The 14,129-nt window shown below is 62.3% G+C and overlaps 2 protein-coding genes across 10 annotated transcripts in view; one reads left to right on the top strand and one right to left on the bottom strand.

The window, feature by feature from the left end:
- NPRL3 (NPR3 like, GATOR1 complex subunit) overlaps positions 1-1,057 on the top strand; it is a 35,207-nt gene extending 34,150 nt beyond the window's left edge. For 2 of the 6 annotated variants that reach the window (XM_036827363.1, XM_036827365.1), the window contains one exon: positions 264-1,057. In XM_036827363.1, coding sequence (XP_036683258.1) covers positions 264-429 — 166 coding nt within the window. In that variant the 3' untranslated portion in view covers positions 430-1,057. The remainder of the gene's footprint in view (positions 1-263) is intronic. The other 4 variants (XM_036827360.1, XM_036827362.1, XM_036827367.1 and 1 more) reach the window with 4 other exon arrangements.
- Positions 1,051-14,061, bottom strand: MPG (N-methylpurine DNA glycosylase). 4 transcript variants are annotated; one of them, XM_036827369.1, is made up of 4 exons: positions 13,923-14,061; positions 6,751-6,984; positions 3,891-4,095; positions 1,051-1,495 (listed from the first exon to the last, which is right to left on the bottom strand). In XM_036827369.1, the coding sequence occupies exons 2-4, from the start codon at positions 6,970-6,972 to the stop codon at positions 1,089-1,091; spliced, it is 834 nt and encodes a 277-aa protein (XP_036683264.1). In that variant the 5' UTR covers positions 6,973-6,984; positions 13,923-14,061; the 3' UTR covers positions 1,051-1,088. The 4 variants fall into 4 exon arrangements, with proteins under 4 accessions (XP_036683264.1, XP_036683266.1, XP_036683263.1 ...); XM_036827371.1 differs by lacking the exon at positions 13,923-14,061 and adding an exon at positions 8,977-9,154; XM_036827368.1 differs by lacking the exon at positions 13,923-14,061 and adding an exon at positions 8,993-9,154.
- Positions 14,062-14,129: the final 68 nt, after the last annotated feature.

Genomic DNA, 14,129 nt, shown 5'->3' with positions numbered 1-14,129 from the left:
GGTGTATGGTGTTCTGGGAGCGTCAGGTTGTCAGGGACTGAGCCCCCAGCCGAGGTGCCCCAAGAGCCACAGCAGCATGAAGCAGAGAAGCTGCCAGCTGACCCTGCACTGCCCTCACCTCCGTCAGGGCACTGAAGCAGGGTGATATTTCAGGGGCCACGGTGGGCAGCGGGTCCAGGGCACTGCTCGGGGCAGGGGCCCGAGGACCCCCCCCCCCCCCGCCAGCTCCGTAGTTGTGCTCATACCCTCCCCCCACCCCCCAGGCTCCTGCACTACTTCCGCGGCCGCCACCACCTGGAGGAGATCATGTACAACGAGAACACGCGGCGCTCCCAGCTGCTCGCGCTCGTGGACAAGTTCCGCAGTGTCCTGGTGGTGACCACCCACGAGGATCCAGTCATCACTGTCTTCCAGGCCCTGCTCACCTGAGCTGGGGCACCGGAAGGAGCCTCCCCCACCCCAGGCTCCTTCCCTCCCCACGGGGCCCCTGCTCTCCACATCCTCACCCGCCTCCAGTCCTGGAAACAGCCTCAGGGGCTCTGAGCTGAGAAGGTGAGGCTCGAGCTGGGAGAGCGTCCAGGACTCTTGCCTCTATGAGTGAGGCTTGCAGGCTGCCCACACCAACTCGGCCCGTGTTGTGTTTCTCTCAGAGCCCCGCCCCGCCTCCCGTGTTCCCCAGGCCTGGGCCGTCCAGAGCTTCAGGTCCGAGGGCCTGGCCTGGACTGTATGGCCAGCACCGGCCACCAGCAGGCACCCTTCCCCCAGCTTGCCGGTGCCTGGCCCAGCCCCTCCCCCCACCACAGTCCTGTGTTAGCCACCAGGAGGCCATGGCCAAGTGGTCACCCCCGTGCCATCTGAGGCACGAGGACCTGGGCTAATGGTGTCCTGCAGCTGTCTTAGCTTTCCCTTGGGGGGGTGTCTGGTGCACCGGTGCTCCCCACACACGGTTGCCTCAGGCCTGAGGAGGAAGTCTACCTGCTGGCCCCGGGTCCTCCCACAGAGACGAGCTGGCCACCGATGGGGACTCTGGCCAAGACACAAGTGACACTGTTTTCTATAAACACAGCATTTATTTCATTTTTAAACAATTAAAAATCCTCATCCCGGCTGGCCTTTGCTCTGGCCTGTGCGTCCCGCTCGGCCGCTCTGTCTACCACACTGACCCAGGGGCTGCCCTGCACATAGAAGCGCAGGGGCTTCAGGGCCCACTCTCCTGCGTGGCCTATGCCCACTCGGGCTGCTGCCACCACAGCTGGCTCACTGGGCCCCAGGGGGCCCCGCTCCAGCCACACAGCCTCGTCTGTGGCCAGGTCCCGCTGGTCGAAGCTCTTGTCGATGGCCAGGGCCTGGCATAGCTTGGAGGGACCATTGCAGAGCTCAAGGTCTTTGAGGGCTCGTCCGGCAGCGCCTTTGCGGAGGGTGTGGCGAAGCTGCCGCATGGCCTCCAGGCCCCCCAGGGGCTCCACCGCTCGTAGCAGGACACACGCCCCGTCCCCTGTGGAAGAGATGGAGCCTCCCAAGCTGTTGCCCCGCTACCCAAGACCCGACCAAAGCTGCTTGGGTGACACCTGTGCTCACTCACCGTCCAGACCCTCTGCCTGCCTCCCCCTCCTGCACACCTGCACCCACAAGGCACCTGTGCCTCCTATGGGCACCAGCTGGGGACACATGGAGCTCCCTGGCTCCCTCTGTGAGGTCAGCAAAGAAAACCCCAGGGTCCCCCAACCATCTCCCCCACTGGCTGTTGGGGAAGCTGGAAGCCTGGCTTGGAGCAGCCACCAGTGTGCACAGGACGCAGGTGAGCCCCACCCCAGGACCCAGTGCGGAAACTGACAGAGCAGGAGGTACTGGATATAGCCCCCCACCTCTGTGGGGTCCCCTCCCCAACCAGGCCACTTGTGGGACGGCAAACAGACACCCAGGCCCAGGGATTCCCTCGAGAAGACACATCTGTCCAGACCCCCTTGGATTCCTGGCTGAGACAGTGATTACTTCCTGCGCCCTGGACAGAGGCGCCCTGACCCTCCAGCAAGGCCACTGTCCTGGGACACCTGCTCCCCTCTCAGCCCACCCGCTAGCTGGGTGTCTTGAGGGGCTCAGCCTGAGGTGTGGCCAGGCCAGTCCCTCTCTCAGGCCTCAGCCACACAGGCCTTCCCATCAGCACCCAGGAGCTGGCCTCTTGCACAGCCAGCAAGTGTGGGGGGGTGTGCGACCAGATGCCCCTTAACCAGCCAGCTTTCAAAGCACTTCAGGATGTGCCCAAGGGCACCTAAAGCCTTGAGTTTTAGTCCCTCTGTGATTCCTGGGCCACTCCCCTCACTGGCCTCAAAGCTCCCTCTGGTTCCATCCTGAGCGTAGTTGGGTACCACCTGCAGACAGGTCTGGAGGAGTAGCTGACCCATCTCCTGGGACGCACCTGAGTCCAGACTCCTGACAAGCAGGACATCCCCACCTCGTCGCACCAGGCCTCCCCATCACCCCTCGCCAACCCCGTCTGCCTGCACCAACCGCGCAGTCCCAAGTCTGGTCTCTGCACGGCCTCCACCCCACAGGCAAGGACGGTCTCGGCTGCCCCTCTCCCTCACTCCACCTGGATGACCCTTGGCCCTGTCTGTACCCATGTGGTTTTCTGCTCCCCTAACCTCGACGTCCCTGGGGCATCCTGGTCATGTAACCAGAAAGTAACACACCACCTCCCACATCTGCTCTGTCCACTGTACCTGCAGAAACTTGGGCTCCTCCCTTTCCTCACTGACTGCAGCCCCTTGTCCAAGTGCAGTCTCCTCTCACGTGAGGGGTTGGTTCTAACGCCAAAGAAAAGCTCAGCGACCGGAATAAGCTCTGCGCCTGGTAACAGGGCCCTCAGGGGCAGTCCCTGTCACTCAGTTTCACACAGCACCTGCCTTCTGCTGGGCACAAGGCCAGTCGTGGATTCCCTGTGTCCTCTGGCCCTGTGGCTCTGGCATCAGGCATCCCCAGCTGTCCATTCTGGGCAATCACAACTCACACGTCAGTGGAATCCTTCCACGTGTGTGACCGGCAGCCCCTTACTGTCCTCGAGCCTTCATTCATCTTGCGACGGCGGCGGGAGGCTCGGCAGATGGACGCTAGCACTGGCTAGCCAGAGTGGGTTGGGCAGACCACCACCCACCCCTCACCCCCGCCACTACTGCTCAGCGGCGGCTCTGGCAAGACGGTGCTGGGCGCTTCCTTCCCAGCAGAGACCACTCAGAAAACACAGCTGCCTACCCACGGAAGACCCAGTGGGTCCCCCAAGGTGCATGGACCCTCCCGGGAGCTTTAGACCAGCATCTCTCCCATCGGCACCACTGACCTTTGGGGCCATGATTTGTGGAGTTGGCCATCCTGTGCATTGTGAACTGTTGAGCATCCTCCCTGGCCTCCACCCACTAGAGGCCAGGAGATCCCCACAGATGTGATGACCAAAAACGTCTCCAGACATTGCCTAATGTTCCCCAGGGTGGCAGTATCATCCCCAGTTGAGAACTGACCCAGACCCCATAACTGGCTGCCTGGCGAGGCTCCTGCCTGAGCCCAGCTCACCCCAAATCAATCTCACTCTTGTTTCCCCACATCAGCCCCTCCCGAGTCCTCTCTGGGCCGGCAGTGACACCAGCACTGAGCTCTGGGGCCAGCGGTGGGCTCGTGAACCCACGTGCTCTGTGTTCAAGTCAACCCGTGACCTCTATTCTGTGGGGCCCCTGGCACCTCTAACCACCATCCGTGCAGCCAAAGCTCCTGAAACCCCCGCCTAGCCTAGCAAGGGAACCCCTTGCTCAATCACCTAGCCAACCTGGTCCTCCCAGGGTCTGCCAGCTGAGGGGGCTCTGCCCAGGCCTCCTGCTTCCCCAAGCCCCAGCACCACTCACCTTGGCTGGAGACATTCATGCAGAAGTACATGCCATAGATGAGGTACACATACAGCGTCCCTGGCTTCATGAACATGCTGCGGTTGCGGGGGGTCTGTCGGCCACCCCTCGAATGGGCAGCTTCATCCTCTGGCCCCAAGTATGCCTCAGTCTCCACGACGCGGCCACGGAGCTCTGTGCCATCATCCAGCCGTCGGACCAAGACCTGCTCAGCGTAGGAAGGAGCTGGGTTCACTCCACCCTGACAGTCCACAGCCTGGACTCATCTCCCAGCTCAGGGTGTATAGGTATAGGACACCCAGGTACAGCCGGCTCTTCCCCACCATCCCCTCCATCCTGCTGGACCACTGGACCACAGGCCCTGCTCACCAAGTGCCCTGTCCACAGCGTGCAGCCATCTCAGGCCGGGCAGGGCTGGGCTGGGCACCAGCACTAGTGAATTCTTGCACTTCCTCTCAGCAGGGTTCCCTTGGACTTAAAGCTTAGCCTGGGGCCGAGCAGTGTGAAGGGCACAGGGCCCGCCTGGGATTCCAGAGCCTGTGGAGCCCCCTCCCCCTGGACTAACTGCAAAGGACCATCACACTCAGCCCCCACCCAGCCAACTCTGAAAGCAGCAGGACCAGCTGCCCCGCAGTGCCCCAGGCCTGGCCTGGGGGTAACGAGCTCCACAAGGAGTGGGTCAGCACAGGCAGCAGGCCAGGAAGGCGAGCCTGGCGACGGTTGCCTCGGACAGCACCCTGGGCAGGGTGGGTCCAGGAGGGGACAGAGGGGCCAGCCGAGGACAGGGCAGGGGGCAGTTGTCAGGGGCTGTCCCCAGAGGGGTGGGTGCTCTCAGGCCAGCAGAGCACCTAGGAGAACAGAGTAGGCCACAGGAAAGCCAGGCAGGGCCTGCGGAGCACTGAGTACCCCAGGAGCTGAGTCCTCCCCCGCCTGGAGCCCCTCTGCCCTTCGCCACGCGTCACCATGGTACGGCCCCAGGAATGGCCAGCAGTCATGCCCGTGTCCGGAGCCCCAGGTCTGACTCAACCAGGGTTCACTGTGGAGTTTCCAGGGCCAGCCACCTCACCAGGGCTGTCCCTAGCACCTGCCTTGTCCTTAGGCCAGAGCCTTAGGCCAGTTGGATGGCCAGGCCACCATGCCTTAGCCCACGGAGCTCAATGTGTCTGCGGCCAGGGTCAGTGTCGTGGGGGCAGGGAGGGGTGTGCTGGAGGCTGGACTCGGGGGTAAGGGTTAGAGGAGGCCTTCCTGGAGACAAAGCCCATAAATCCCCGTATGTGTGCACAGGTGGGCTTGGCCAGAGCACCTCAGGTGAGGCCTCCCTCCCACCTTCCCAGGGGATGAGAGGGAGCATTCCCTGTCAGCCTGACACCTCCATGGGGCCTGGGGAGGAGCCTCCCACAGCCCTTTCCTCACTGTCTTCTTTCCTGTCCTGAATTTCACTGATATCATTTCCAGATAGCAGATGGTGGCTGCCCCTCACCCCCATCATAAGCATCTCCTCCTTGCTGGTGGAGGGTCCCGAGAGAGGCAAGACCCTTCTCAGCCGAGAGGGTGACACAAGAGTGGTCTGGGTTGTCATGGCAACTCATTGCTCCTTGCAGTGACCTGCTTAAGGATGAGTGCATGACCCAAGTCTGGTCAAGAGGTCTGTGAGGACATCCACTGGGAGGTAATGAAAAAGGCTCTCCTCCCTAACCAAAGGCACATACAGGGTGAGACCCTCCCTTCTCTGCTGGTCATCGCCCTGTCTACCCTCAGGCTCAAACAGGCGTGATGCGAGCCTAGGGGAGCCTAGGGGGAGACGGTGACACACTGAGGCCCTTAGGCCCTCGACCTGATGCTGGGCCCACCTGCCCCATGTGCCCTTTTACGTGAGATCATAACCTCTCCTGACTTAAGGTGCTTTTACAAGGACCTTCTGGCCCTTGCAGCTGAAAGCATCCTCATGGGAACAGACTTTGGTCCCTTCTCGATGAGGTCACACTTTAGGTCACACTCCACTAGCTCACATTTTAGGATCTGTTCCTGGCACCAATTTTGTATTAGCCACAGAAACTGACTCTCCTTGGCCACTTTAACCTAAAAGTAGGCTCACTAAAGGACCCAGGGTAGCCATGGAACCTCCAGGAAGACCAGAAAGCCAGGCCTAGCCAGATGGTACTCCAGACGGATGTGGCCAAAACTCTGCTGCTGCAGCACATGCCATGTACACACCGCATGGTGACGGGCTCCACCCCCAAGGGCCCTGGGCGGTCCTGTTTCCCACCCCAGAACTTGGAGCTGCAGGGGCTGCTGGGAAGCCAGCTCTGGCACTGTGAGCCACTGTGGGGAGAAGGAGGCTGTCCTTCATCTAGACAATCCTGATGCTGGGCAGCCCGTAGGCCATGGCCTCAGCTGCCATGTGTCTAAAGCTGCTACACACATAGACAAGCTCCAGCAGGGGCACTGACTGTGTCAGGGGACGGGGCAGGCAAAAGCAGCCCCTCACAGACAGAGGGGCCAGCACTGACCGTGGTCCTTGTAAGAAACTTGCCCTGAGGGCAATCCCAGGTGAACCAGGGGTAATGCTCCCACAGCCCCAGGGGGAAGGCTAATGTTGTAGCTGCCCCGTCCTCACTGCCCAGAGCAGGCAGGCACCCCTAACAACCTCGGCATTCTTCCCAGCTGACCCCGGACCCAGACGCTGCCCCAGATGACTGAGGTGAAGCTACCCAGGAGCAAATGTGGGCAAAGCGGCTGCCTGCATGAGGCCACGCAGAGCCAAGTCAGGGACGTGAGCCCAGTGGGGAGAGGGCTGGGCCCACAGACACTGCACAGTGATGACCCTTCAGCAGAGGCCACGCCGCTACATTTCCATTACCTGTCCCAGAAATGCCCGTGCCAGGGGGACTGCGGGCTGGTCGAAAAACTCTGATCCCAGGCGAGCAGGGCGGCCCTTTAGGCTTGAGAAATAGATGCTGCGCTGGGGGCCGAGGGTCATGGGTGGCCCCAAGCGGGGCTCCTTGGGGGAAGCTGTCCGGGTCGCACCTGGCGGGCTCTGATGCCGCTTGGCCTCCAACAGTCGCTGCTTTTTTTGCCCCATTCTTCAGGAAAGCTGAAATGGGAAAGGACAAGATAAAGGGTCTGAAAAGGAGAGGATAGATGGTTGTGCAGTGAAGTCAGGAGCTCAAGGACTCATTCAACTGCCTGCCTATCTCCTCATGTGCAAAAAAGGGGCAACCAGCCTGTGCAAACAGAATGCCATACCTGAGCCATACCTGGCATGCTCAGCCCTGCGCTGGGACCCAGGAGGACTTGGGAAATGACGGCACGTGAAGGCAGGCTGGTGGCGGCAGTGACAAGGTAGCCACTCTGCTGCACGTGCCATCCACAAGCAGGAGTGGCAAAGGGCTGCAGGGGCCTGGGGAGGGGACAGTGGCACCCAAGCCTGGGACAGGAGGGCTACTACCCTCTGATTGCCACTCATCACGTGGTCTCCAAATGAACTTCTGAGCTTCTTTCTGGAACCCTGCCCTTTGCACCTGCCCCTAACCAGGAATTTTAAAACACCTGTGACCTCAGTGGGGCCTGGTCGAGGAACGGATTGTGGGTCACTGTGTCATCCACACCCCTCCCCAATGCTGGCAGGGCTCCCACTGTGCCAGACCCCTCCTAGAATGGCCCAGAAGGCCTGGCACATGCACATGGGTGAGCACCAGGCAGATCGTCTACTTGGCCCCATCCCAAGCGCTCAGGGTGTGACCCCCAATGAGTCCCCAGCTATCCTCTGTCTCATGACCCAGGATGTCAGAATAAGGAAAAGTGAGGCAAAAGTGAGGTGCGAGGAATGAGGAGGATCTGCCAAGACCGGAGCACTGTCTGCCTCCCACCTGCTGCCACAGGGCCTGGGAAACCTGACCACATGCGCTTGGCCGTTCTGGGACCAGCTGCTCTCCAAGGAAAGGAGCAGCAGGGGAGCACTGGGGCCTGGAAACACCCTCCTCAGGGGCTGATTCCCGTACCTCCCTGGCATGTGACAGACCCATTATTTTTAACGTAAGTGCTGACATTCTATGCTGTCCGGAGCCGGAGCCTGCTGAGAATGGATGTTGATATGACCCTGTCTGCAGCCAGGCGCATCTGCCAACACCCACCACAGGCTGACTCCAGGACGCTGCGGCCCCTGTTCTCCGCCCAAATTTGGCCCCCGGCCTGCCCCGAGGCTCTGGGGTGGCGCTGGGTCTCTGCCCTGACCCACCCTGCGCGGTAGGGGGGGCTCATGCAGATGCCCTGGGACTGAGGCTCAGAGAGGCCTTGGCTCCCCCTCTGCAGACCTAGGATTTGAACCTGCCTCAGAGCCTCAGGCTGAAGAGTGGGGTGACCCTGCCGTTGCACCCAAGAGTGACCGCTGCCCCAGAAAGTGACCTAAGGTGTCTGTGCCTCTGTTTCATCTGCAGAAAGGGAACCAACATTGTCACACAAGATGGTTCTGAGAATAAAATGAGAAGCCGGGTAAGCACTTGTCTGGGTACAGCGAGCGCTCCCCAGTGTTAGGAAGAAACGCAAAACCTGGGGACAAGGGTCTCTTCCCAGGCTGGGCCCAGCCAGTGGAGGGCAGAAAACAGCAGCCTAGATGGGGGCACCCAAGGGACCCGCCAGCCCTCCATCAAAACCTGGGCAAACAATGAGTTAGTAAATAAAGGGAGAGCGTTTATCCGTCTGGGACAGACACTGAAGGGAGGAGTGTGGGGAAGTGGCCCCTCGAGCCAACCCTATGGTCATTTCTGCGGCAGGCGGGCTCGGGGCAGGGGGCATCTGAGCCAGGCCGAGCGCCCAGCACGTAACCAGGAAACCGGTGGCGGGCGCTCCTCCCAGACCTCACTGGCGACCTCGGGCCGGGCCTCGGCTTTGTTTTTGGCAAGTGGAGCAGCCAAGCCGGCCCAACCCCGCCGTCAGGCGCTCGGCTGGGAACTGCAGACGCCGAGGGGCGGCCCGTGCGCACATTACTGGCTCCCACTCAGGGCTCACTGCGGTGGCGGTGCGACTCCGGGGGGGTCCGCCCCCGAGCCAGTCCTAAGGCCGTGCGCCCGGCGAGGAGCACGCTCACCTGGGCGCGCACTCACCTGGGCCCCGCGGCGCGCGGGTAGCCGGCGGTTCCGTCAGGGCTCTCGAAGCTGGTACCCGCCTGCTCGGAGCCCAGCCCGGCACGGAGCACACCCACGCGCCCACCCGGAAGCGCCGCCCGGCCCGGGGCTGGAGCCGGCGCCTGCGCTGAGAAGGACGGAAGCCCGGCGGGGGGAGGGGGCGGGCGCAGGCGCGGATCCGCCCCGGGGGAGGGGCCGGGCTAGCGACCGGAGTTCCCCGCCATCGCCTCTGCCCGGCGCCCTACCTCCCATCCGGGACAAAGGCCCGGGGCTGCTGGGGCAGTTGTGGTGTGAGGAGGGGGAGCAGGCAACTGGGGTGGAGGGGAGCCCTCCGCTCCGCGCCCCTCCCAGTGACATGCCCCCCGCCCCACTTGCATCCTGGTCCCGCCGCAGCCGCAGCGCTCACTCCACCTGGTGACCTCCAGCTGGTGGTCAGACCACCAAGAAAGAGGCTTGGTCCCTGTGAACCTTGACTGGGCCCTAGAGGGGCTCTGGCTGGGGGTGTAGTGGTTTGGGGGTGCACCAGATGGTTCGGTGGGGTGCGCGTGGAGCGTGCGTGAGGGAGGTGGTGTCGGAGCCCCTGGTCCTTGGGACTGCGGAGGGGCATTACTTGCTCCATACCTGCCGAGCATTTGGGTGGAGGGGACAGATAGGGCGGGGGAGTGGGCCAGGAAGACTTTGTCCTGGAATTGGACCCAGGCCTTTCTGGAAGCACCACCACTGCCATCACAATATGGATGGGTCCTGGGATTCTGTGTCTGCAGTGGGGCCCCCACCCTTCCCACCACAGAAGGATGCTGAGAGGAGCCCGCCCAAGTCCGGGGGTGGGCCTGCTGGAGCATGGCCAGCCTCCTGAAGAGGCTGAGGCCAGCAGGAGGGCTGTGGGGACCCGCGAACACCCCTCCTGCAGGGCAGTGGCTGGGGGCAGTGTGAGGTATGCCACTGCCCTTTGGGGCAGCAGGGGGAACGCCCCTGCCCTGGACCATGTCCTGAGCTGTCTGACTTGTGTCACCCTGGCCCTGTGAGGGGTACCCGTGGGGCCTTGGAGAACAGTTGGGCAAAGGATGGTGTGTGTGTGCGGGGGGAGGTGCTGGACGGGCCACGTGACTGGGGCCCTGGGATGAGCGAGTGTGGCACCTGGTCTCAGGGCAAGTCCAGCTGGGAGAATCCTGGTCTCCAACTCCTCCTCCTCCTCCGTGGACCAGCCCAGGAGCTCAACTCCAGCCCAGGCCCAGGCCCAGCTGTACTCCCCGCTCCCCCCAGGGCCCCAACCAGGACTTCCTGCGGAGGGAGGAGCAGCAGCCTTTCAGCCGCCTGCTGGAAGCCACCCAGCTGTCTGTGGCACTTTGTGCCGCTTCCTTCCGGGGGTGGGCAGTGTGTCGTCAATGAGTGCTTGTGAGGCGGGCCTGGATGTGACTCTCACCCCTTTCTTTCCTCCTTACCCACTGCAGCCATTCTGCCTGAACAATGACTCCCCCTCCTGCCTTCCTGTGTGCCCAGCCTCCCTTCCCTCCTCCCTTCCCCCTCTCCCCGCTCTGGGAGGGAAACTGAGGCTACAGTTGGGCCAGTCCCCCTGGTGGGGGCAGGGGCAGGGTGGGTGCGGTTTTGTATTCATTTTCATTTTGATTTCACAAATAGTGCATGGTCCTTGTAGAAATCATGGGGAGTCCACGCATTCCCAGAGGGGCGTCTTTTTCCCAACTTGAAGATGAGGAAAGAGAGGCTTGGAGGACAGCCCAGGAGGAGGAGGCAGGGCTGGAGCCAGCAACCCCTTCTCCAGATGTTCCAGCCTGAGTGCAGGGCCTTGCACAACCTCTGCCCCCCTTCCCCCCACCCCCCCACTTCCTGGTTTGTGGTCTGAGGCTCCACCACAGGCTGGAGGTGGTGGGCTGAGCATTCCCACTGTGGCCTACAGGGCAGGCAGGCTGGGGGTAAGAAGGTGGTCTCGGTGGGAGGAGGGGCCTGGGGCCTTCTCTTCTCATCCCCAGAGTGCCCTGCTTCTGGGCTGGGAGAGGCTCTTTGGAGGATGTCAGTGGAGGATGAAGGTGAGGACACCCTCAATGCTTTGAAAGGGGCCAGTACTGGGGTGAGTTGCTCTGTGCCCTGCCAGGCCAGCCATGGCCCCCGGAGGAGCCGTCAGACCCTGGAGCCTTGAGAGAAAGGACGACGGCTCCAGCAGCCACAGAGGCCAGCACTGTTCCTACCCAGCACACTGTTCACTGTTCTTCTCTCTATGTAGGGGCAGCTAACACCGTGAAAGGGGCAGCACCTTCTGGGGGGTGCCATCTCAGCAGGGCGGCCTCTGGGGCCCTGCGCAGCTGATGGGTCCTGGGGGCTCGGAGGCTCCTTGGGCAGAGCGAGCAGCTGTGGGCTGCATCTTCCCTTCCCGGGGCTGTGCTGCCAGTGCTGCCGGGCCCTGGGGCCAGGTACTTAAGGGCCCCCTTGCCAGGCCCCAAGACGTGGGGAGGGGCAGCTGCCTCAAATAGACAGTGACTTCAGGCCCTGGCTGGTCTGGCCCACTTCTACCTCTTCCCCAAATAGCCAGGGGCTGGTCCCGGGCCCATTCAGGCCCCCCAAAGCTCAGGCTGGCTTGCTGAGCTGATTCCAGAGTGGCTGGTGGGGATTCCTCTCAGTGGTCAGGACTGCCACCCCCTCAGGTCCTAGAGTGAAGTGTAGTCAGGGGGTGCTCCAGACACTTGCCCATCCCCAGTCACCTGCACACATACTGGGCAATTGCAGCTGATTTCTATTTCCAGGGCCTGGGAAAAGGAAAAAGAGGGGCAGGGAGCTGGGTTTCCATGTCAGGGCCTCCTCCACCAGAACACAGGGCAGTGGGCCAGGTGTGAGGCACAGCACATGTGTGTGCACACACGTGTCCCTGTGGACTGGGTCCAGGCCTCTGCTCATACTGTCCTTCTGATACCCGGGTCCTCGCTCAGGAGGCTCGGTGGGCTGAGAACCTGGGGATTCCTGGGTTTGCCTGCCAGGGTGTACTTGGGAGCCACATCTGTGAGGGGCAAGGGTTTGCAACAGAGGCTGCTGGGGGTCCCACTGGAGCTGAGAGGGTCCTTTGGAGGTAACCCGAACGAATGAACCAGGGGGAAGCCACATAGCTGTGACTGGACACATAGACCACCCTCTCTGGGGAGGGGGTGTTACTTGGGGCAAGGCAGCTCTCATTCACTGAAGGTGACTCCTGGTGGGGCGGGGGTTGAGGTGGGGGGACTGGGGGATGGGCACCTTTCTCAGCTGTGAGCCAGCTATGGCTGTGCTCCTGGCAGCTGGGAATGAGTGTCTGGGTCATGGAGGGGGCCTGGGTACCCCGCAGCACCCACTGCACGAGACCTGGCAGCACTGGATGCCTGGCCATGGCAAGCTTTGGAGGTGAGCCCAGGCCCTGGACTCCAGAGATGACACCACTGCCGCTGGCCCTGCCGGCCCAGGCTGAGCGTCCAGGTGGACGGGGCATGCTTATTCCTGGGGGGGGGGGTCGAGAATGCCAGGCATGGAGAGACTGTCCTTTCTGTGGGTGAGAGCCTGGCATGGGAGGGGTGGCAGTGCAGGCAGCCGGAGCCCTGAGCATCGGCACTGTGCAGCCTTCAGCCTTCTTCTTGCCTTGTGTCCCCAAGGCACTTGTAGTCACCACCCCAACCCCCAGTGAAGGAGTCCTCTTGTAGCCCCTCCAAAGCTTCCATTGTCTCCCTCTACCTAGGAATTGTGTTGATACACCTGAGTTCGTAAATGACCCAGAGTGTGCAGGCACCACTCTGTCCTGTGGTGTGGACGAGGAGACAGTCGGAGGATTCTGTCCCTTTCCCAGGCTCCAAGGCCAACTGTGAGTTGGCTGCCACCTCAAGTTGTCTACTTTCTGTGTAGCCAAGGACCAGGGCTTTGTCTGCGGTCGTACCCTGGGCATAGCTTGCTGACCTGACCGTGGCAGCACCTCTGTTCAGAGAGGACCACTCCCTCCTGGTCCCAGACCAGCAAAGGGCCTGTGAAGACACACTTGTGGGCCCTCCAAAGCTGGAGGGGCTGGGCCTCATGTGCCTCAGTATTCTGGCTCCCAGCGGAAGTGTCCTTAAGACACCCATGGTCCCAGTTCTGCTCCCTGCGGGGGAAGTCTGTGCCCCTCCACCACTCACAGCTCCTGGTCAGCCCTGCCCTGCTATTGGCACCCCCTCCCCCATTCCCGGGTCTTTCTCTGGTGATTGTGCCCCACTGACTCCTGCAATGTCAGGAGAGAGGGAGAGGAATGCTGGAAAACTCCCGCCAGCAGCCTCAGCCTAGAGCAGATGGGCCATTTTGTGTTCGACTCAGGGAGTGCAGGGATGGGCCCACAGGGCTGGTGGGTGAGCCCTGAAAGAGGGAGGAGCACAGAGTGGTCGCCGGAAATGGTGCTGCCGCCTCTGCGCCTCTGCTCCAGGGGTTCCAGCCTGGCCTGGGAGTGCCTGTTGGGGGAGCAGGGCTTCAGCGGGTGGGGAGCACAGGGGCCCCGGGAGGAGGTCACTGCTCTGATCCTGCTTTTGGTGTGAGTGCGACTGAGTGTGCATCAGTGGTTGTGTGCACGTGTGTAAATGGGTGAGAGTGAGCATGGAAGTGTTACAGTGTGTGTATGCGGAGGTGTGTGTATTTGAGTCTGTGTAAACAGGTGTGGGTAAAGGAACACGTGGGCGAGCATGAGTGTGAGTGGGTACAGAGCGTGTGTGTAAGTGCATGAACGCAGGGGCATGTGTGTGCGAGTGAGGCTGCCGTGCGGCTTAGGGTGAGAGACTGGGCAGCGCGGCCTTCGGAGGAGGCTGGCGGTTCGGTTTACGGTAGATCCAGGGCCGCCTCACCCCTCCCCCTCCGCCACAGCGCCCCCCGCCCACTTTTCAAGCACAAGTCAAGGCAGAAAAAGGTCAGGACTCACTCGGAGTTCGGGAGTGGCTGAGGCTGACCATCAGGTTCGGTCCAGCTGGGCCACCAGGTCCTCCCTCCCCGACCAAGGCGCTTTCGACCCCCAGCCGCAGGTGTCCCCGCCGCCCTCCCGGAGGAGGTGACTCGGGCCGGGCGGGCCGCGCGCATTCCTGAGCCTTGAGTCAGCGCGGCCGCCCCCTCCGGCCGGGCCCGCCCCCGG

Source organism: Balaenoptera musculus, chromosome 15 (genome assembly GCF_009873245.2).
Source record: "Balaenoptera musculus isolate JJ_BM4_2016_0621 chromosome 15, mBalMus1.pri.v3, whole genome shotgun sequence".
Lineage (NCBI taxonomy): Eukaryota > Metazoa > Chordata > Mammalia > Artiodactyla > Balaenopteridae > Balaenoptera > Balaenoptera musculus.
The sequence above is the reverse complement of the archived record's forward strand: the minus strand, read 5'-3'. Positions and strand labels throughout refer to the sequence as shown.

Excerpts from the sequence above, each read along its gene's own strand:
- MPG (XM_036827369.1), bottom strand. The coding sequence starts at position 6,972 with ATGGGGCAAAAAAAGCAGCGACTGTTGGAGGCCAAGCGGCATCAGAGC. Across the intron at positions 4,096-6,750 it reads CACGGGCATTTCTGGGACAG|GTCTTGGTCCGACGGCTGGA; the intron begins GTAATGGAAATG and ends TACGCTGAGCAG. Across the intron at positions 1,496-3,890 it reads CATGAATGTCTCCAGCCAAG|GGGACGGGGCGTGTGTCCTG; the intron begins GTGAGTGGTGCT and ends TCTCTTCCACAG.